The sequence below is a fragment of the Eptatretus burgeri genome, chromosome 14, assembly GCF_056783735.1.
Source record: "Eptatretus burgeri isolate ZD-2024b chromosome 14, Ebu_testis_v1, whole genome shotgun sequence".
NCBI classification, from domain to species: domain Eukaryota; kingdom Metazoa; phylum Chordata; class Myxini; order Myxiniformes; family Myxinidae; genus Eptatretus; species Eptatretus burgeri.
The window spans coordinates 48,876,215-48,900,062 of NC_140974.1; the positions used below are offsets into that span (position 1 = coordinate 48,876,215).

A 23,848-nucleotide genomic window follows, 5' to 3' on the forward strand; every position below is an offset into this window, starting at 1 on the left:
TGATAACATGGAATAGGCAAACCCTCGAAGCGAACGTAGAATTATTCTTACATTCGCTTCTGACTTTACCAATAACTTGTTGACAACTGTATACTTGCCAACTATACCGTGGTACGTGTAAGCGCCGCACAGCTGATGATTTTGACGCAATTTCCGGTTACTTCGGCCTGGATTCGGGATCAGCGATCAAATAACGTAAATCACGATTAAAAATTATTTGTTGATGATGTGGGAGATATCTTTATTAAAATCAGTGGAGGAAATATACACCATGTCTGATATTATTTGGGTCTTTCATGTCTCTGACGATGCCTTTATCTCCCGGTATGCACCATTCCCTGTGACAAAAACCGGAAACAAAAAAAAAAAAAACGGAAGCAAAAGGTCATAGCTAACGACACGGATTCCAAATAGCCAGGGGTATTGTGTTGTTGTTGTTGTTGTTTCCTATTCTCTCACATGCACGCGTTAAGTATGAAGCTCACTGCGTTCACTATGAAAATAACCCATGTGCCCTCGGGACCTCAACGGATCAAAGATTAACCTTATGTCATTCACTCAGGATGATGAGATGGATAGAGAAAGATGGAGAGAGATAAATAGAGAGAGGACAAGATAGAGAGAGGACAAGATAGAGAGAGAAGAGTTCAGGAACCCGCACAGTGTGGCACCATTCCACACACGATGTAGTCCTGCTCTCCATGATAAATCCCAGTTGTCCCATGCAGAACTTGGCCCCACGGCACCTTGTGTGCCCATCTCAGCACGTACTCCCCACACCACAAACCGTGAAGCTAAAGGTAGCAGCATGCAGGCAAGTAGGTGGGAATGACAGGGCAGGCGTATATGCGAGCAGAAACCAGCTCGGGACCCCCCCTCCCTACATAACAATATATTGGGAAGTAATTTGGGAACGAAAGGAAGCGCGCTTTGCAATTACGTGAAATGGGATGGCTTGGTTCATCAGATTCAACGAACATTAGGGTCAATCGACTCTGGAGATGGACCCCAATCTCTGTTTGCTACCATAACGATCCCCTGAGGAATTTCAGATTGATTCAAATGGCAACAGTCTATAGGACGTCTGTGCTCTGCTGTGCCCTCAACAGAACCATCCCTTCTACCTATGGCTCATTCTTTATACTAGCAGAGTACTTGCCCTATGGGCGATCTTCTTCCAAGCATACAGCACGTTTTCCTGACACATACCTTTATTTGGGTGTCGAGGCAGCTGCTTCAATCGCTCCGAAAATAAAATTCAAATAACCCGGGTTACGTGCATAAAGAAAAAAAAACATACCTACTGCTTATAATTCAAAACACCTCACTGCACTGTAAATGGTGGGACCTGGAATGTCCTCTCTCACCTGGAGCGGTGCTACACGATACACATTTATATAGATAAAAATTTGCACGCCCCCCCTCACATCCCCTCCCCAAGACCACCAGCAAAGATAAAAACACCCCAATACAAGAATTGGGGTCATGCTGATACTGCAGGAGGAGGAGGAGGACGACAAACAAACAAACAACCAAACACACAAGTAAACGCCGGCCCGTGAACTACAGTACGGATACCACCAGACACACCACAAATTTAACAAGAAAAAGAGCAATCAGAGATTGCAGACCCATGCCGGGACTTGTTTTGTTTGGTGTATTTTGTGTGGTGTTTGTGTACTGATGTGTTAGGTAATTAATAAGAGACAGACTTGGAACTGCCACTTTATAACTGCTGGCAGTGATGACTGGGTACCAAGACGTCCCGCTTTGATGTAACCCCGCTTTGATTGGACACCTGACCCTCACCCATGACTTTTTTATGATCATTCAATTTAATTCAGAATGGGATTTAAAAAACTCAATCAAAATCAAATACAAGACCAAATAGGTACAGTCCTGCACTGGAGTCATCAGAAGGAACCCGAACAAGCAAAAAGCAAAGATGAAGACATCAGGAGGAACCAGGATAGGATTCGCATTTCAGCTGCTACTCCTCTACCCTCAAACCCATGCAGGCACAGCCAAGTGAACCTTATTTAAAAAAAAAATATCAAAAATAACCCAGATCAAAAAAATAAATAATTCTGGCTGCCAGACTATATATCCGATCAGTTGAAATTCAAAACATGTATTCCCCATCACTACCAGATCATAAAAGTAAAGTTTCATGTCGATTGATTAAGCAGTTGCAGAGAACATTGTTTTTTTCTTCAATCCAATATGGCTGCCAAACCATTTTACCTATCAATTATTGCTCATCAAACTTGTACACCCATGGCTTGGGGAACATTTGTGTGAAGTTTCCCCCTCAATCTGTCCAGCTGTTCTAGAGAAGAAGATCTTTTTAGAGGTTTTAGGGTAAATCCAATATGGCTGCCAAACCATGTGACCTATGATGTCATATGTGTGAACCTTTTGTTCCTCATGGAAAGGCAGTAATGCTTGTAAAGTTTCACCTTGATCTGGTCAGCCACTTCAGAGAAGATTTTTGAAGGTTTCTTCTTTTTTTAACAATATGGCTGCCGAATCACGTGACTGATGACGTCATGAAAAATTTTCTGTCGTCCATTTTATCCCTAGATGACCCTCAAAATTTTCATACTGAGCAGATTATCATTCTACATATACAATTATGACATCATAACGAAGGCACCTTTTACATCATTAAAAAAAATCACACTTATTCCCCATGAGGAGTGCTTGCCGTGTGCCAATTTTCAATTTTTTCCTTGTGGTTTCAGAGATGCAAAGGTCCAATGTTTTCCCGTTTTTCCAACATGGCTGCCACACCACATGACCTTTGACATCATAATTATTATTATTATATCATTCTACATCAGTAGTCGCACCTATGGTGAAAATTTAGTCTCAATCCGGCAAGCAATTTCGGAGAAAACCACGAAAGTTATGTGTGTACAAACAAACAAACAAACAGACACACAGACAGACAAATGGACCCAAACACAATACCCTCTCCTTCGGCGAGGGTAATAAATTACCAAAGGCCACAGAGATGTTTCATACCCTTTAGCACAGAATACTCCTACAGGCGTACTTTAGGGTTATATTCGTGCCGATTCCCAATCCCTGATCGTTGGTCCATGGGACAGCATGGATCATAGTGGGAAATTATTTGGAGGAATCCCTTAATAAGGAGGGAGGGGTGGATGGATGAAGAGAGGTGACCCCAGGTCCACAGGACGATATGGAGCCCAAATTAAAAATTCCCCAAACCTCATGACTACGCAACACCAGACAGCATGCAGTACACGGTTAATTGCTTTTCTCAACCCATATGCACAAATGCACATATGGTGGAAGAGAGGGGTATGGAGAGAGAGGAGGTGGTGGGTGGGGGGGGGGGGATTCCCACTCCTCCCCAGGCGCACAGCAATATGTTCGCAGCAAAGAATGCAACGAAAATATGGAATAATTAAGTTTTAAGGAAGTTTGGCATATGAAATAGATCCGTTTATGGATACGGTATATCCTGTCTTGAGAGGCTACCCCTGCAGGCCTTTTAAATGGAGGACATAATGTATCCATAAAACACTGATCTTGTAAGGAACTTTGATGCAGGTTGAGTCCATTTGTCCATCATGCCTCCAGAGGTAGTTTGCAACTATAACAACACCATATTAATTCAATCTATCATGATGTCAATTTAATTTCACTGTGGGTGAGGGGTGGGACTGGAGGGGTGAGTGGGGAGGTGAGCAATGGAACAGGCACAGGGAAAGCACCAAGGTGTTATCAAACATTTTTTGAAGGATTATGGGGTTGTAGGGTGAAGAATAAACAAACAGCACATTCATATTTTTACAAGATGCTCTTACAGACATCACAAACATGACTCATTTATACAATCACCCATCCCTACCTAAGCTACCTATATCAATGTCCATGTATCCCTCTTGGACCCATGCTTCTATACCTCGTTCCATCTTTTTTTAATTCCAGTTTAAATCTATCGACTGTTTCTGCTGCCAAAACTTTTCCAGAGATACCATTCCATGCAATAACTACTCCCTCTGTGAAAGATCCTTGTCTTACTACCGTTCTAACTCTCCTATTCTTTACTCTTAGGCTTTGACCCCCATGTCTTGTCACTGTCCATTCTGCTGAAAAACTCTTCTGTATTATTTCTTCTAATACATTTCATTTTCTTAAAGATCATTGCCAAGCCCAAGGCAGTCTTTCAAAACTGGTTTTATTGCAGAGGAGGGACTGTCTGACACCATATGCTCGACTGCACTGCATTTACTTACCCTTTGCACGATAACGATATGGGGTCAATTTTAGTTTTTATAATGTAGTATCAGATAGCAACAATTTATGGTACAGTGTTACAATATATTAATTGATACCAGATAGCAACAAAATGTTGAATTTTATTTTCAATAATATGTGTACTTCCTCCATTAAAAAAACAACATATCTTGAAAACAAAATGTCAGCACAAAGGTGTAACTTCGCAAATTATTACCTCTTTTAATGTTGACATTGCATATTTATTAAAACTAGTACACCCACTCCCTGTAGGAGTAACAGGAATGGTCATGTTATTGTCCTCTCCGGGGTATATACATTAGAGTAGATCTCAGCTCGGGTCTGTTTGTCTGTAGAGTGCATGATAAGCATATAACGCCTCAACAACATCGGGTTTCCTCTTTTTCAATTTAGTGTCCAACAGCAGTTGTGGCTGTTTAAAAAGGTAATCATGTGTGTTTGTGGTTTATAATATATTTTACTTCCAGTATGGGTGCCCCACGAAACACCACGATAAGCTATTTATACATGTTAATACAGCGTTTGTACAAGGAGGAAAACCCGCTTGGGGAGGTGGGGGATATTATTAGTCCCCAACCGGTATCACTGGAGGGGACAATAGATTTTCTGTCCGTCTGTCCGTCGTCCATCCGCCTGTCTGTTGGTCCATCTGTCACACCTCTGGTTTTTCAGACTTTTCTCCCATACCTTTTAACAAATTCAACTGAAACTGGGTATTTGGCTATATTATGATTAGTTGCAGAACAAGTTCGAGTTTCAGGGCGTTTGATGAATTTTTCAGAGTTCTAGCCATTTTTGGACTTCGAAAAGACCACGTACGTAGGGGGCATGTATTGCAACGCAGTTCTTGCTCTTGTTAGTACTGTATTAATATTGTTTTGTAATACTAATATTGTTGTGGGCCGGGTATCGGCAGCGAGCACGACCGCAAGATGGAGCAGTAGAGTCGGCTCCACCGAACACCCGGAATCGAGATCGTACCTTTCCGATAACTCTGAAGGTACAGGTCCCTTACAGGACCGTGAATCGTCAATAATTCAACCGTATGAGACAGGGTTATTTGCCAAACTTCAAAATACCTAGAGGCCCACGTGGCGAGCTACCGAGGAATTCACACCCTCGACGGAGCTCGAACGGGATGAGCCGTTACCGTGCTCGACCCGTGCCAAACCCGAGCAGATGGTTACTGAGGTCCCGTCGGTCCAAATGCACAACTACGGCAGCAACGGCTTTTTTCATCCCCCAACATGCACCGTGGTGAGCCAATGAAGAAAAGGACAAGGACGAGCTGAAAGATTTAACAAAATGGATATGTATTTACAATAGGGGGGAGGGAACACACAAAGAGTAGAGTTAAACCGACTAAGCAATGCAAATAATGTACAGCAAAGAGCACTTAACAATTCCTCCTTACAGACGGGGCCCAAGGACATACACATGCACACACAAATACCCACAAGAAGATGGACCTCAATGGTCTTTATTCGGCTCTCCAGCCGAGGAGGATAGTCCGGCTGGGAGTGAGGACGGCTGGCTACCTGGCCGTGAGCGCACGAATGGACGTCCACCCCTTCCCGGAGCTCCGGTCGCCAAAGGACGGACCAGGGCAGCCGAATCCAGAGGAGGCGAGATGAGGTGACCTCCCGTGTTGAGTTGGCCGATCGCTTCTCGTACTGCGCCGGACGAGACGCCTCGGATGCGCGGGGTGCAGCCAGACACAGACCAGACCGAAGACGCACTCGAGCACATGGGACCAATCTCCTCTCTCTCTCGACCCGACAACCACGATGCCACGCCGAGTGCCCGGGACAGAGGATGAAGGGTGGACGCCAACCAGCGCGAGCGCGAACGAAGCAGCGAGCGCCAGCAGACAAGGTCAGGCGATCCAGCAGACCAAAAACCAACTCAACTCCGACTCCTCCTGTCGGATCGTGCCGAACTATTATTCACCCCTTCTCCAGAGGGGAGGAGCCGCATGCCATGGACCCGCTGTCGCTCACTGGATGGTTTTGACGTGCAAAATGTGCTCATCGCCCCCGTGATTGGCCAAAAGGGGCGCCAAGTCCGCTGATTGGACCGGGGGGCGTGGCGGCCGCCACAGCGGACCGCCCCTCAAACAGGGAGAGTAGCATTGTCCTGCGTGGACTGCGCTCAATGGCCGACTGACGGCAACCTCGCTCGCATCCCCCAGATTGGGCGAGAGAGACACCAGGTCCTCTTGAACTCCCCCACCGTGAGCGTTATGGCGTCAGGATAGAGCGAAGGTGTTGTTGTAGTTGTTGTTGATGTAAAAATGTAAAAGAAAACCCTGACTATCAAAATAACTCTGCAGCGCACGAACATTTAATTCCCATTAGACTAGGGACGGGTTCTATCTATAAACACACACTTACCGATCTAACTGTTTTATAAGGACCTGAATGCTGAGTGCAGTAAGCTTCCAGATTCGCAACAATATTATGCTATCATTTGTGTGTTTATTACTTTTGTTATTAGAAGCAGCCTTGGAAAAATGCCACAATAAGCTATCTATTCACATTAACATGGATTTCTCCCAAGGCAAAAAAACCCTTGGGGAGGGGGGGCAAACAAAGTCCCTACAACATCCATCACGTGACCCTTAGTTGACCTGTCAAGCTTGCTTGAGATTGAATAAGGAATGACGGAATGTATCGCGGTCCAAAAGACAGACAGACACCAAATTGCAGAACTTAGTATGATCCCATCATGTGCTGCCTCTTTGGCTGTTGGTTGCACCATTGGTTAGGGGTGCGGCTATGCTCCTATTACCAGCATACTGGTGCTCATTCCACCGAACTCTGAAGGATGACAGGCTGAGTCAACCCCCTGGTATTAATTCAGTGGCCAATGAGGCTCAAACTCAGGACCCTAGGATCCCAAGCCACCACCGTAACCGCGAAGCCAACACCAGGCTTTTTATTTATTATGATGATATGTACGATTCTCCAGTGTTGCTCAGCATTTCACCCGACTCAACAAAACCAATCAGTGCATTTTCTTTGCCAAATTGGTGACATCATTCCACCCAGGAAGGATATATTTACCAAAAAATAATTATATCTAACAAAACTATAGTATCATGAGGCACTCCCTTTAAGTCTTACATCAAATGAAATGACTTTAGCCACCGGGTAGAGGAGACTTTTATCACAGTTGTCCAGAATTAATTAATTGTACTTGCCGCACTCTACTGAGCATGCGGTTTTCCAAAACTAGTGCTTTTGAAATCGACCAAAATTTGTGCTCACAAGTCGTAATATTGACCAGAACATTGACCAGATGCCAAGGCTGTTGGTTACGTTTATTAAACAGGTGGTCGCTCTTTTCAGCTGGATTTTAAAGGAAAATACTTCTGTGCATTATTAAAATAGGTGGTCAGAAATGAATGGGGGATGCTCAAGACAGGATCCAGTGTCTAAACCAAAAAAAAAACCCCTCCAAGTTAAAAATATATAAACAAGTTTATTGGAGAAAAATATTTAAAGATGAGTGACTAAATATTTTAAGCTTCGGAATGCAGAAAACTTAGGAATGTAGAGACGAAGTACGTTAAATTTTAACCTGACTCGGTGGTATCATGGTTAAAGCATTTGCTATGAGTCTGGGAGGTCGGTGGATTGAACCCTGACAGAGTCAAACCAAAGACTTTAAAAACTGTAAGTGTTGCTTCACTGCTTCATTGCTTGACGCTCAGCATTTAAAGGGATAGAGCATGGACAAACAATCATAAGTTGACAACACTTGGGTTTAGTTTTTATGATGAGTCTCATGGAGTCTTCCTGAATCAAAGTTCCTTGTAAGGGAAATCATTTACAATGCAGTAGATGTTCAGATGATCCGTTTAGAAGTCGGGAGGGTGGGTGATGTGAGGGTGAGTGGAATCAAGCTGGTCTCTCATAAGACTGAATCTAAAATTCTCAAGTCAATTTTATGATTGAATCGGCAAAAATAACTTTGAATATAATCTCGTTCTGACTGTAAGCTATTATGTCCGAGTTAGAAACATAAGGAACAATTTGTGAAACAGACGGTGAAAGATGTTCACGTGAATAGTACGCAGCTAACAAATATCAGAGTACCGTAATTGACGAAGTGGTGCAGCGATTCATAATTACATTTGACATGTTTATTCAGATGAAAAGAGACAACTTAATGGACAAAATCTTTCCCAGATTAGCTTTGAGACAAATTTTGAAGCGAAAATTTCAGAATTGGAAATTGCACAGAATCGAAATGCAATCATGTCACTTAGAAAAGGACAATGATGACAAATCATGGGAATTACCATCGCTTTTCTTCAATGGACAAGGCAGCTATAACAGATTGCTACATGATGGCAGCACAAAGCCGTTTCATGTGAACATTAAAATAACGTCATTAAGCCTTACTAATGTCTGCCTGAATAACAACAACAACAACAACAACAACAACAACAACAACAACAACAACAACAACAACAACAACAACAACAGGATGTCTTGCCTTGGATGGAACCGAGAGATTGTTTGCCGTGCATGCACAGGCACTATGTCTACAGAAATTAAACTTCAGCCGAGTGCTTTTTGGCAATTCTTGTTAAAAGTTTAATTCTTAAATATCATACAATCATGCAATCGCTCGTACAAATGCATTATGTGTCGTGTAGTTTAACAAACCAATGGATGTGAAGACCTCGGATGGAACAAGGCCAGGCCATGTGACCAAGAGAATGCAGAAAAGGATTCTGGATAGCATGGCAGCTGAGGTGGAGGAAACAAGAAAAGGGTGCTTAGGAGGTTTGAGCGAGGGTTGGAGAAGAAATGAAATTGGCATTAACCAATTTCTACTGATTCTTTGAATTGAACTGCAGGGAAATGTACACGTTCATACAGTGATCTTTAAAATTGGACTGAAAGAAAATAAAAAGGTGTATTCTTACAAACATACAACAAAATACATTATTTTCATGTACATTCAGCACTTGGTTGCATGGATTTTCTCCTGACAGAGGACCCCCCACACATGCATTGGATTCTTCATATTCCTTCTTAAGAAACAGTGAAATGCAAGGAAAACTCAACACAGGAGGAGGTCAATGGGCCCATCATGTCTGTGCCACATTCACTCACCCAAAACTCAACCCAATCGTCCAATCGAAGAGCACCATTGTCCTCAACAACACCACCCTAACTCTAACCCTAACCCTAACCCAAGCCACAAACCAAATCGAACCCATGATCCACCTGGTATTTTGTCGTGCCCGTCTACCCTACTGTTGAGTGTGCTTCCCCACTTTCCACTGTGTGTTCCTGCTGGCCTGTTTGGTTCGGTGTTCTAGCTCTTCCATGAGGCACAACTTTGGCTGTGAAAAATTTAAAAAGAACATTGGAAGAAAGCAAATGGTAGGAGGAAGGGGTGAAGAGGTACATCACAAACAGGACAGCAACAACTGCAATATATAGAGTAATTTTTCATATCTCTTGAATTGGGAAGGGGGAGGACAGTTAGGTGAGGGTTTCATTAATACAGAGGATATTAAACACATGTAACACGGACCCACAACTCAGAGGACCAATATCTGAAGATGCTTGTAAAGCACACAAACAAAACCGAGAAGATAACTCAACGAAATGTCAGTGTCCCGGTCTACCCTTCATTTCCGCCTATGTTCATGTATCCATCTTTCCCCAGTACGTACTAGGAATCTATCCAATTCCATTTTAAATCTATGTACTGCCCCTGTTACTCCCACCTTCGCAGGAAGACTATTCATCTATTCGAGCCAAACCTGCGCTCCGCGCGAAGTTTCTAAAGTGAGGGTTCGTTAGGACGTCAATACATCCAGTGTTCACAATGTGATTTTTCGAATTTCTTTATATACAATGTTTCTTGTTACATTTTTTGTGTCAAATTCGCCTTCTGAGGTAGTCCGCATGTGCAGAAGAGGGTTTTACATTGCAGACGCTGTTTTCTAGGAGTGGCATTACGCCTCTCAGCGGTGGCGGTCTGTCGATGACAGACGTCATGACGTCATTACGCCTCAGCGGTGACGTCACACGTCGCCATGCAAACGAATGTAAAAATTAGAAAATCGCCCAAAATTCCCAAACCTGTCCGTCCGGCACGATCTCACATAGCCCATGCTGTACATTAGACCACGGAGCACCCGCATGCCGAAAGTGGCGGCAATCCGTCCGGCAGTTTCGAAGGAGATACGTCCACAAAATATGGCTTGGCATATTAATATAATAATACAGTATATCAGAGGATGGATGTCCGTTGTCTGTTAGCTGTTGCGCTGATTGGCTGTGTGAGGAGGCGAGGTGCAATGTGATTGGTTCCTGGCGAGATTGATTTTACACATCGTGTAGGCTTATTAACAGCTGATATTCGAAATCTGATTCCATATTTGCCAATCGGGAGTCATGGCCTCAATAATGTCAAAATATGGAGTGAAATCGGAAAATATTAGGAAATATCCATTTTCTTCTCACCCGACACGATATAATTAAATAACAGGGTCTGCAGAGCTGAGGTGAAATGGGTCGAAAATTCATCTTTTCACTCTTTCCAAGGTACAGTAATTATTGTATGTGTGATGATTTTATTTTACACCACCCAGGAACACCAGCGGAGATATCTTTAGATTCGGATTCGACTTTTATTATACGTACATTTTTAACGTATTGTTGTGGATGTGGCCGGCTAAGGATAAGGATGTGCCCCCCCCCCCCCGAACCAATTGTGGTGGACAGGTGGTCAACACCGTCCAGCCCGGATCACAAAGCGGTTTTCCTGTGGAGGCGGACACGTGATCCTCAGAGATTATGGCGCGCGTGGGAGGAGCAGGGCGGCACTGGCAGAGCGACGGAAGCTCAGCACAAGGGGTTTATACTCGAATCCCACGACAAATACATGGACACAGCAACTTAAAATAAACGGGGATTTAATGAAAATATAAATATTTACAACGGTAATAATTCAAAAAGTCATTATATTCCGTGAAGTAAATCAAGGTCTCAAGTTGAGGCACCTCTACACAATGACTTAAATACAGACAAGGGGAAAAAGAACAAAAGCAAATCCTCCCTTTATCCTGGCACTTAGCTTTGTCCAGAGATGGTCATCATTGAACTTTGGGATAGAGGTGCTTCATTCTGCACGGGAAGGCATACCCCCAAAATGGCGTTGAGCCGCTCTCTGGGCGGGAAATGTACATGAAGTAATTTGTGAGGCGGTATTTAACAACAGGGCTCACCAACCGCCGGGTGGCTTCTTCGTCGATCGCGCTTGCCGACGCCGCTGCTCTCTGCGGAACGGTGCCGCTCCCTTCAGTGATATACATGAGGCTTCGAAGTCAGTCTCTCATGACCCAGCCAAGAGTCAATGGCCAATGTCTGCTCTACCACGTGAGCCAATTTGCCTCAGCACGAATACAAGAATCGTGCCGTCTTCTTCATGCATCGAAGGAAAGCCAGCTGTAATGCCCTGTTCTTATACGCCATCTCCTAGCTCCGTCGTCTCTCAACCGCATGCATCCCTGATACCGAACTCAAAACCAACAAAACCAAAACTTCTTCCTTCTGACGTCACACCCCTCAATCATCCACCTCTGGGCGTGGCTTGTTGGCACGAAACCCGGGAAGGCAGGGCTTCTCGCCTGCTTGGACATGCAGCTGTCTTGATGTTGTTAACGCACTTCTTTCATGGCTGGCTTGAAAGTACAAAAATGCAGGAGAAGGTCACAGGGGGAAACTACATACTGGGGGAAATTGGTCTTAATCCCTATCTAATTAACACAGCACCACCAGCCCATGAAGCAGCCGGAGTGACCAGGAGTCATCCCACAGTGAATGATGGAATGGACTCCAAAACCTCCCCCAGAGTCTGTGAGAGACATCATGGGTTCGATTGCGGGAGCTGGGAGTGGAGAGTTTCGTGTTTATCACCACATCCGGCTGTGCGAGTATGTGTGACAGGACTATCTGGATCGTCAGGCCGAAAAGGCAATCAAAGACCAGACATTCCAAGAGAGTTTGGAGAAGAATCGTGAGAGAGGCCTCCAGAGCACGGCATGCAAACAAGTGAAGTAAGCCAAGTTGAAAGCAAAAAAGGCAACTGATCGCTTGGCAAAAAAGACGACGAAGGCTGTAGAGCAATGTGAGGAAAAGGTCGGGGAAGAATTGTGAGAATCTGATGAAGAGGAAGAGGCAATGGCAGACAACGCAGAGGAAGTGAGTTTTGTGATGGGTGGAAGATGATTCATTCAGACTGATGGTCAGTCATGGTGGATTAAACAGAAGATCCATCTCGAAGCCTCATGGCACGAACTTGAAGCACCCAAGACCATTGTGAAGTGCTTGCTGCATCTTCAGAATTTTGGGCTGGTCGTTTTCATGAGGCCACTTGTTGATGTAAAGTGCTTATGGATGTTTATTATTATATTTTTTGGAGTGATGCTATGTACTTGCTGATTGTAATTTGACAAATGTACCTGATGATACATTGTGCAATTCGGTTTTGAAGAAAACTTTAAAATATAATGATTATTTTGCTCTTAAATGTTTTCCCTTTCTTTTCAAAGGTACAATTTGATGTCAAGCTGTTCACAACCATCTCAGATCACCCTCCATCCAAAATCATGCTCTTTTCTACCCCATTAATCCACCCCAAGCTCATCTCTATCCAAGTTTCCAGTTTTTCCTTCCGAAGAGTTTGCGGCTGTATCAATCTTGTTCGCCCCATGTGTCCTCCCCTACCCACCATTCCTCCCTACACCCAAGTCTCTCTCTCTACTTTGTCCCTTAACCCTGCTGTTGGTATTTCCTCCTCTTTTTACTGTTCCTTTTGTTCCGTTTCCTCATGATCCATTCTATGTTCCAGCTCTTCTACGATCCTCAACTTTGTACACAACCCCCCCTCCCTCCCCTCCAAAAAACAAACACAATTGACCTTTTTAAAGTCAATGAAATATTATTTAAATTGATGAATTAACTTAAACTTTTCCCATCACTGGGGACAGATACTTTTGCTAGCTTTTCTCATCACTTGGGATGGGTACTCTTCCTAGTGCATTCATAACTCGATGTGAAATACCACTGCCTTGGTACAGTCTTCACTCTCTTCTTATTTACCCTCAAGCTGGGTTAACCGATCCTATTGGGATCCAACTTCGGGAAAGGCTTTTCTGCGTCTATTGGGTTTATATATTTTTAATAAGATCAAGGCTGTTTTTCAAGTTTGTATTTTGTTTTCACATCAAGATGTGCAAGATGCAAGAGGGAGGTGAAAGAGGACATTAACTGATTGTGGGGCAGCAGGGCAATATTTTCCACAATATGCAAATAAATTAATGAAGAGGAAAAGAGTAGACAGATGAAGGGTGGAAACAAACACTGCAATCGGCAAGTAGGAGGGTTGGATTAGGAAGGATTAATGGGGATAATTAAGATTGTGGATAGAATGTGGAATGATATGAGATGGTGATGCACCACCTGCTTGAAGAAATGGAGGGTAGAGTGGGATAGAAGAGTTGCAGAAATGTGATTCCACAAACGAAATAAAAGAGGAACAGAAATTTTGAGGTGTTCAGTCAACTTGGATTTTGTAAGGAAAACCAGGAGTGGATGACTGGAAGAATATGTGCTTTCTGGAGTTTCTGGGGGAAATTTAAGGACTAAGAGATTACAAGGTGATTATTAGAGAGACGGTTTAAAAAAAAAAAAAAACATAGGGCTAACAACCTGTCTGCACTATCAGATCAACTGCTAATAACCTTCAACCTCGTCAGGGAAGATGGCAATAATGTTGAGAGTTGCCTTACATGTTACATTCCTTGGTTCTGCAATGCCTGACAGAGGATAGCTTTAGAGTCAGTATTCCCACAGGCTTGCCACCAGAAAGCTAGAAGCCCAAACCCAGATGTAACATGCTGGGAGGCTGCTTCATCTGGCACATACATTAAATCAGACATTTTCTAACTTTATTTACACATCGTAAACCACAACTTCAAAGTGAAAACCAAATTTTACAAATTTCAGAGAAGTGATTAAAATAGCAATTTTAAATTAGGTCAGGTGTAACCAATCACCTTCAAAATCACACACCAAGTTAATTGGCCTTCACCTTTGTTAAATTGGAGTGACTCATTATTTCAGAATGCAATCAGCTGTTCTTGTGGGGTTGCTCTGTTGCATCGTGCATTTCACAGCGAAGACTCAACTATGAGAATCAAGCAGCTTTCAAAAGACCTCTGGGATAAAGTTGTGGAAAGTCAAAGATCAGGAGATGGGTATAAAAATATTTCAAAGGCTTTGAATATCCCTTGGAGCGCAGTCAAGACAATCATTAAGAAGTGGAAGGCATGTGGTACCACCAAAACCCTGCCTATATCAGGCCGTCCCTTCAAACTGGATGACCAAGCAAGGAGGAGACAGATCAGAGAGGCCACCGAGAAGCAAATGGCAACTTTAAAGAGCTACAGGCCTTTATGGCAAAGACTGGTCACGTGAAGACTGGTCACCTGCCAGGCAACTGGAAGAGGGGCCTTATTGTCCCTCTCTGGAAAGGGATGGGTGATCGCCAGGACTGCAACAACTACCGAGGGGTGACGCTCCTCTCAGTGACGGGCAAGGTCTTTGCTCGGGTAATTCTTGATAGGGTTAGTGGACCATCTGCTTGACGACCAGTTTCTAGAGCAGTCAGGCTTCACACCAAAGAGGTCAACAATTGACCCTATCCTTGCTCTTTGGGTCCTCACCGAACACAGACGAGCGTTTCGATATGAGCTGCTTGCAGCCTATGTTGATCTCTGCAAAGTATTCTGATTCAGTGAATCGGGATACCCTCGGGAGGATTCTTGGTCTTCGTAGGGTGCCACAAAAACTGATCGATCTGATGTCTGAACTCTACTCTGGTACTGAGAGTGCTGTGGTGTGGTGGTTCCATCCCTGTCTTATTTCCAGTTGTTCTGTTGCTGTTCCTGATGTTCCTGCTCATTAGATTCTCTCAGTGAGGGAGCCTCATGAGTGGAGGAGGCCAATGGGCTGACCACGTGAGTCATGGTTGCAGCAGGTTGATCAGCATCTCAAGGAGACAGGGATGGGCCAGGCATCTGCCTCGGGGATGGCCAGACGGAGGCCCCTGAAGAATCGGTGGAAAGTGGATGCAGTGACGTGCTGCTCTGGCGTATGCTCCCACACCTAACCAGACCTGACTGGTCACTGTGTACATGTGACAACAATATCCCAAGCACTCCACAAGTCTGGCCTGTATGATATAGTGGCAAGAAGGAAGCCATTACTCAATAAAGCCCATGTTGAGTCCTCTTTGAGGTATGCAAAACGACACTCCAGAGATTCTGAAGCCACGTGGCAAAAAGTTTTGTGGTCTGACGAAACCAAGATGAAACTTTTTCGCCGAAATGCAAAATGTTACGTTTGGCGCAAACACAACACAGCACATCACCCAAAGAACACCATCCCTACTGTGAAGCATGGTGGTGGCGGCATCAGGTTATAGGGATGTTTCTCATCAGCAGAGAATGGGGCACTTTTCAGGATAGAAGGGAAAATGGATGGAGAAAAGTAAAGAAAAATCCGAGAGGAAAACTCGCTGCCCTCTGCAAGAAAGCTGAAATTGGGACGAAAGTTCACCTTTCAGCATGACAATGACCCGAAGCACACAGCCAAAGCTAGACTGGAGTGGCTAAGTAACAAAAAGATAAATGTCCTTGAGTTGGCTAGTCAGAGCACCAACCTAAATACAATCGAAAATCTGTGACAGGACTTGAAGAATGCTGTCCATCAATGCTTCCCATGCAACGTGACTGAGCTTGAACAGTTTTGTACATAAGAATGGGCAAATATTTCCCAATCAAGGTGTGCAGAATTGGTGGAGACCTATCGCAACAGACTCACAGCTGTAATTTCTGTCGAAGGTGCTTCCACCAAGTAGTAACTCAGGGGGTGGACACTTGTCCAACCCAAGATATTTGTAGAATTTGTTTTCATTTGGAAGTTGTGGGTTACGATGCATAAATAATGGTGGAAAAGTCTGATTTAATGGCATTTAATTCCAGGCTATAAGGCAATAAAAGGTGAAAATTTTGAAAGGGGGTGTAGACTTTCTGTCGGCACTGTAATCGCAGATCCCCTTTCCTGGCAGTGACTGGATCCACATTGATCACAAGATTCTGGGAGGCCCTTCCCAAAGCCACTGCCATTTGGAATATTCCTTATTTGTCTGCAAATTTCTGTGAAATGCCTCTCCAACTCCTTTCACTCGTTTTTTTTTTCTAAATCCTGCTCCAATCAATTCATTCTCTCTGCTTTGCCAACATCCAAAGTTTTTAATCCAACCGCAACTTACCCACTCTATGCTGAAATCTTCCAAGCCAGATGTCTTGTTCTTTGTTGAGACTCAGATTGCTGAACCCATCTCCAGTTCCCTGGCCACACCATTATTAAATAACAGTGTTACATTTGCTACTCTCCAATCCTCTGGTAACTGTCCTGACTCCAATGAACTGTTAATGACATCTCACTTATCTGCTCTGTCACCATCCTCAAAACTCCAGGATGCATACGTATTTTCTAGTCCTGGAACTTTATTGGCTGCTCTTAGAGCACCCTTATTCTGGACATTTCCATCTGTCTGTCTGTCCGCGAAACTTTGGTCAAGCCTCGGGGCTAAACCACTCAACCGATTCCAATGAAATTTTGTAGGTAGGACCAATATTTCTGGGAATCGTGTGCTTTCGAATATGGGACCCCAGGCCCTAGCAACGGCATAGCAACGCCCTTTAAAGTGGTCAAAAAAATCGAAAAAAATAAATAAATAAATCGAAAAATCGAAGCTTAGAGTTCTGTGTGCAATCTATCTTGCTCCCTTCATGCCAATTTGCAGCCCGAACAAAAAATATTTGTAGGAGGAGATAGGTTTTGGGCGAGTACATGTCGAACATTTCAGAAACGGTTAATTGCGACTATCTCTAAGAGAAAGAGTCTGATTTTGATGAAACTTGGGTGAAATGTGTATAATGTGGCTGGCATGTACACAAAAATGAATGGTTGCTATGCACACCTCCGTTGCTTAGCAACAGCTAAAATACTTTATCGTACATCGTACACTTATTGTGGACTTTACAAAAAAAATCAATACCTCCGAAACTGGACCTCCGAGGGATCTGGTTTTTTGTGCCCAAAGAGAATGTCTTACAGCATCGTATAAAATAAAATATTTAGCGAATATATAAATGGAATTACCAGGGCTGCCATTTGTTAGAGTCTCTTTGGAAACATGCCTGAAATTTCACAAGGCGGGTTTCTGGGTGCAAACTAAGAGGGCTGTGACAATCATATTTATTGTGCTAAATTGATTGATAGCATGTACATGAATATCGGCTAGTCACGTCGGCCAGCTTTCCATCTTGAGCGAGCAGACATGTCGCCTACCGGCTTGTTGTCACTTATTTTTCCTCGCTCCTTTCTTCACTTCATCTACTATTACATGGATCTCTTCTAAAAGGCCTTGCTCACATCGGAGATAGATACCCTCAGCAATTCAAAGTTCTCTGACTGTTCTGATGTAAATGTAGTCACAAAAAAGCTATTTAATAAGGCTGCCATTTCACCTTTGTCATCCACCAATTCTCCTGTGCTATTTTTGATGGGCCCATACTTGTCAAACCCTTCATTCCGCAAAACGCAAAAACGCAAAAAAAATCTGAAAACCCACTCCGTGGGAGTACCTCCTGTGCAGCTTCCCTTCGCAGGGCAGCTCACCGGATGACGGAATTGGGGCAAAGCCTTCGGGACCCCCAATCTTTGATGATAGGAGGGAAACCACGGGGTAACACCCCTGGGTCAGATTGCGGGAGAGTGTGGCGGAGTGATGCTGAGGTGTCGTCCACCAGACGGCGGTCTCCTTGGGTTAACCTGAGGCGGTCCCTTCGGGTGGGTGCCTGGAATGTCCTATCCCTAAGAGAGGATGATCACCTGTCTCTGTTATCATCTGAGCTCAAGCGTTAGGACATCGGGATTGCAGCTCTCTCTGAGGTTCGGCGACCGGATTGCGGCGAGATAATGGTGGGTGGTTACACCTACTATTGGTCTGGTCGCTCTGATGGTTACCATACCCAAGGAGTTGCTGTAGCTGTATCCAATAAGCTGACCCCAATAATAATTGAGGTAACACCGGTCAACGAGCATATTATGAGATTAAGGATTCGTCACTCCTTAGGTGTCATTTCCCTGGTCTCTGTTTATGCTCCGACTGAGATGAGTGATCTTACCGTGAAGGATGCATTCTACGCCACACTCGAGTCTGTGGTTGATCAGTGCCCCAGACGAGACACACTTCTAGTCTTGGGGGATTTCAATGCATCGACTGGAACTGATAGGGATGGTTATGAGGTGTGTGTTGGTCCCCATGGGTCAAGAACTATGAACCAGAATAGCACTAAGTTCCTTGACTTTGCAAGAAGTCATGGACTTAGGGTGGCTGGTTCATGGTTTCAGCGCCTACAAGCTCATCGCTGGACTTGGTATTCCAACGCTGGCGGTGTGGCAAAGGAGATTGATCATGTCCTCATTGACGGTCGTTGGAGGATGATCCAGAACTGCAGGATCTACCAGAGTACTCAGTTCCTCAACACTGACCACAGGCTTGTTGTAGCAACTCTAAAGCTGCACCTTAAATCCTGGAGAATGGTACCATCCCAGCCGAGGCTGGATGTTGCCAAGCTCAGGGATGAGAGAGTAGCTGAGGAGTTTGCGAACAGGCTGAGTGGACACTTGGGGGGTCTGGGTGCTTTGGGGGGTCCTGAAGAGTTGTGGAGCGCCTTCAAGACCACCGTCCTTGATGTTGCCGGTGGATGTCTTGGAGCTCATCGCAGGGCAAAGAAGAATTTTGTCTCTCAAGTGACACTGGATACCATTGACCAGAGTCGCAGGGCCAGGCTGAATGGCAGAGCTGAGCTGTTCAGGGAGCTGAGGCGTAAAACTGTACGTGCACTGAGGGTGGACAAGGAGGCCTATGTGCGAGGAATCTGTGAGGGGATAGAGCATCACCTGTGGACAGGTGATTCTCGTCCCACTTACAGGGGAATTCACGCATTGCGTTCATCCAAGCCCATCCCTCAGAGCACTGCAGTTCGAGCAGAGAGTGGTAGGCTCTTGACAGAGGAGTCTGAAGTGAAGGCCTGCTGGGCCGGTTACTTTGAGCGGTTGTACCAGGCTGATCCCCCAGCTGTTGAGTTGGACGTCAAGGGTGTTACAATCCCTGTTGCTGACCCTCGAATCAACTGTGGTCCACCTTCGCTTGTGGAAACACGGGCTGCGGTGAACCAGTTGAAATGGGGCAAAGCTCCAGGGATCTGTGGCATCCATGCCGAACTTCTCAAGGCTGGTGGAAATGCTGCACTCGTGTCGTTGCATGCAGTTTTGTGCTCTGCCTGGAACACAGGCATCATCCCAACTGACTGGAAGAGGGGCCTTGTTGTCCCTCTCTGAAAAGGGAAGGGTGATCGCCAAGACTGCAACAACTACCGAGGGGTGACGCTGCTCTCAGTGCCTGGCAAGGTCTTTGCTCGGATAATTCTTGATAGGGTTCGCCACCATCTGCTTGAGCACCAGCGTCCAGAGCAGTCAGGCTTTCCACCAAAGAGGTCAACGATTGACCGTATCCTTGCCCTTCGTGTCCTCACCGAACGCAGACGAGAGTTTCGGCAGGGGCTGCTTGCAGCCTATGTTGATCTCTGTAAAGCGTTCGATTCAGTGAATCGGGATGTCCTCTGGAGGATTCTTGGTCTTCGTGGCGTGCCACCAAAACTGATCGATCTGATGTCTGAACTCTACTCTGGTACTGAGAGTGCTGTGAAGTGTGGTGGTACCATCTCTGACTTATTTCCAGTTGTTACTGGAGTTCGTCAGGGATGTGTACTTGTCCCCACACTTTTCAGCACTTGTATGGACTGGATTTTAGGGAGGATGTCGGAGAGATGAAGTTGCGCTGCATCGTTTGGGAATGTCAAGATCTCGGACCTTGACTTTGCAGATGATGCAGTCATCTTTGCGGAGACTTTAGACATCCTTTTGGGGGCCCTCAAGGTGCTGAATGAGGAGTCGGAGCCGCTGGCATTACGGGTTTCTTGGGTCAAAACTAAGATCCAGGCTTTCGGTGACATCTTGGATGCTGCTGTCCTGTCTGTGTCTGTTTGTGGTGAGGATGTTGAGGTCGTGGAGAGATTCACTTACCTTGGCAGTGATATTCATGTCTCTGCTGGCTGCGAGTCAGAGGTCAATAGACGTCTGGGTTGGGCCTGGGGAGTCATGGATTCACTGGATCATGGGGTGTGGCGCTGCCGGTACCTGTGCGGGAGGACGAAAGTCCGAGTCTTCAGGTCCCTTGGTGCTTCCAGTCTTGCTCTATGGGTGCGAGACTTGGACTCTGACCAAGGATCTGAGACGGAGACTTAATTCCTTTGGTACCAGGTGTCTTCGGAGAATCCTTGGCTATCGCTGGTCGGATTTTGTGTCCAACGAGCGGTTGCTGAGAGAGACTCGGATGAGATTTGTTACCTGCATAGTCCGTGAGCGTCAGTTGCGGCTGTATGGACATGTGGCTCGTTTTCCTGACGCTGATCCTGCTCACCAGATTCTCTCAGCGAGGGAGTCTCATGAGTGGAGGAGGCCAGTGGGCCGACCACGTGCCTCATGGTTGCAGCAGGTTGACCATCATCTCAAGGAGATGGGGATGGGCCTGGCATCTGCCTGGGGGATGGCCAGACGGAGGCCCCTGGAGTACCGGCGGAAAGTGGACGCAGCGACGCGCTGTTCTGGCACATGCTCTCATACCTGACCTGACCTGAACATCCCAGACAGAGAACCAAGGGGAGATGCAGTCATCATTGATGGCTCAGCACTCATCAATGCCCTACCTCCATGCACTTCAAAGATATTTGATGACTATGCTAAAGAAGACATCATCCCAAAGGTGGAATCCCATGAGGCCAGGTACGAGAGAGTGGACGTAGTGTTTGATGTGTACAAGAAGTCAAGTCTGAAGTCCGAGGCAAGGTCGAAAAGGGGGCAAGGAATCAGAAGAAGAGTGACAGGAACCAGTAAGACCCCAAGTAACTGGAGAAGCTTTCTTCGAGATGACAGCAACAAGACTGAGCTGTTTCACTTCCTTGCGGAAAAGATGTGCGAAGCACAGACGACAAGCACAGTCATTGTCACAAAAGGAGAAGATGCCATTAGCAACACAAGGAAGTCACTGGATGCTGTTTCTCCATGTTGTCATGAAGAAGCTGACACTCGAATATTTGTTACACGCCAGAGATGCAACGACGGATAGTAGCAAGTCCATTATCATTAAGGCTAATGACACGGACGTACTAGTCATCGCAATATCTGTACTGCCATCCTTACAGGAACTAGGTCTTGAGAACATGTGGATTGCCTTTGGCCAAGGAGCCAAGGCCGATGGATTACAGTCCATGAGGTAGTTTCTGCAATAGGGCCTGAGAAAGCTCGAGGGATCCCATACTTCCATGCGTTCACTGGATGTGACGTCGTGTCTGCCTTCCACGGTAAAGGGAAGAAAACTGCATGGCAGACTTGGAACGTGTTTGATGATGTTTCTGAAACATTCACCAATCTCAGCCAGCATCCAAAAATGATGTGTGATCTTGACTTTTTTGAAGTTTTTATTTTTTTTCAAATTTTTCAAATGGCAAATCAGGCAGATTTGATTAGAATCCCCTGGAGAACAAATGTGCCAAATTTGATGCTTGTATCATCATTTGCACGATTCCTCTCAAAAATTGCTGTTATCTGCCCCACTACATGGTTCATAACGAATGTTATGTCCCTCAACCACATGATCCTACAAAACGTCATCCAATATTCCATCAATATCCCTCACCGCCCATCTGAAAAAATACAAAATCCTATTTATTCAATCCCTTCCACAAATTACAGAGTCCATATACCCAATAGCCTTAACCCCGACAAAAATGATCTCCCTGGCTTCCCTTCCTCTGAGCTCCATCCAACACCCACCACACCCACACCACTATCTGTACCACAAGTCTCGCATGCACCTACAACCCCCCATTGACACCCACACCTGCAGCAACCCCCAACGCAGACCACACCAACAGCAACCCACCGCCATCACCCTCGCATGAAACACCCCCAAGTCGTCATTACCCACCGCATTCCCACCCGCACACTCCTCAACCCCAATGTCACCTACATCTCCCAACTGTATAGCCACCACACATAAACTGGCATCCACACCTATCATACTCAATTAATCACCAACTACCTTCGCGTCACGGCGTACATGGCAGAGATAGCGAAACCGTAATACACCGTGGGAAAAGCAGCGACCGTGGAGCGAGGGATGACACATAGGCGGTGTAAAACGTGCAATCTACTGTCTTGATGGTTTTTCCCTTCCTTGCACATCCACTCGTTACTACTCACTGTGACGTTGAATCAAACCGCTCACCGGATAACTATCGTGATTCGAACTACTCAACGTGTTCTTATTGAGATCACACGAAGTACTTAGTGACAGAAAACAACTGACATGTTTCCCTCACAACCACTATTTACCACACAACAACATATCGACCATCGAAATTATCCACGATGGACGCGCCTGTGTTGTCCCGGTTACGTACAGATCCGGTCAGAACTCACGGTCGGGTCCGCTTGGTCCGTCTGGCCTGTCTCAGTTACCGCAACCAATCACAGCGCTCATTATAACACCTTGATGGGGTGTACCCCCCCCCCCCCACTCCAAAAAGGATCCACCACGTGAACCTGAAACATGAAGACTGCGCTCTCGGGTCGTTTCTTACCAGGTTTGGGGACAAGTGGGAGAGAGGTGAAGTCAACGTGGCAGACGAACTCACATCTGCATTTGTACAATTTGGGGAGGAGGGACGGACTGTAAGAGAGGGGGATGTACACATCGAGGGTCCGTCGTGTGTCGTGGGGTATTGGCTGCACTGCCTGGAATCCTTTTTCGGGAGATACTCAAACATGTTGGCCGAAATACCCGTGGAAACCGCTTGTTTTGCCCGGATCATCTATTTATTACGTTCGCAAAATGTTGGCATTCCAATCCACCTATTTCCTCCTTTTTGCCATTTCCCTGAAGTTACATGTATTTCCCTTTCACTCGCTTTGTTGAATTTACCGAATGTCAAGACCTGAATTGAAACATTGCTTCTTTGTCCCTCGTTACTGGAATGGATCCTCATTGGAAAGGACTACAACTTCGTATCTTCTCCCAAAACCTCCATTTCCATCCCTCACCAGGCATCACTCCTTCATGCTTCTTGGATATGATGTGCTCCTTCCTTTGATGCTGGCAGGTCCATTCATGAGGAGGTCCATTCATGAGTACTGAGTAGGTCCATTCATGAGTACTGAGTAGGTCCATGAGCAGGTCCAGGATATGTTTTTTTTTTTGTATACACTGTTGAGGCTCGTATAAGAGCAAACACACACAATGTACAACAAGGGGAGCAGGAGAC

At 45.3% G+C, this 23,848-nt stretch overlaps 1 protein-coding gene across 3 annotated transcripts in view; it reads right to left on the reverse strand.

The window, feature by feature from the left end:
* The window catches only part of LOC147013138 (prolyl 4-hydroxylase subunit alpha-2-like), an 83,396-nt gene extending 60,153 nt beyond the window's left edge, over positions 1 to 23,243 (reverse strand). Inside the window, exons 1-2 of one of the 3 annotated variants that reach the window (XM_085854747.1) lie at positions 23,168 to 23,243; positions 8,970 to 9,053 (exon numbers count right to left, since the gene is read on the reverse strand). In XM_085854747.1, the coding sequence (XP_085710873.1) occupies positions 8,970 to 9,048 (79 nt within the window). In that variant the 5' untranslated portion in view covers positions 9,049 to 9,053; positions 23,168 to 23,243. Of the gene's footprint in view, positions 1 to 8,969; positions 9,054 to 22,987; positions 23,075 to 23,167 lie in introns of those variants that run through there. The other 2 variants (XM_085854745.1, XM_085854746.1) reach the window with 2 other exon arrangements.
* Positions 23,244 to 23,848: the final 605 nt, after the last annotated feature.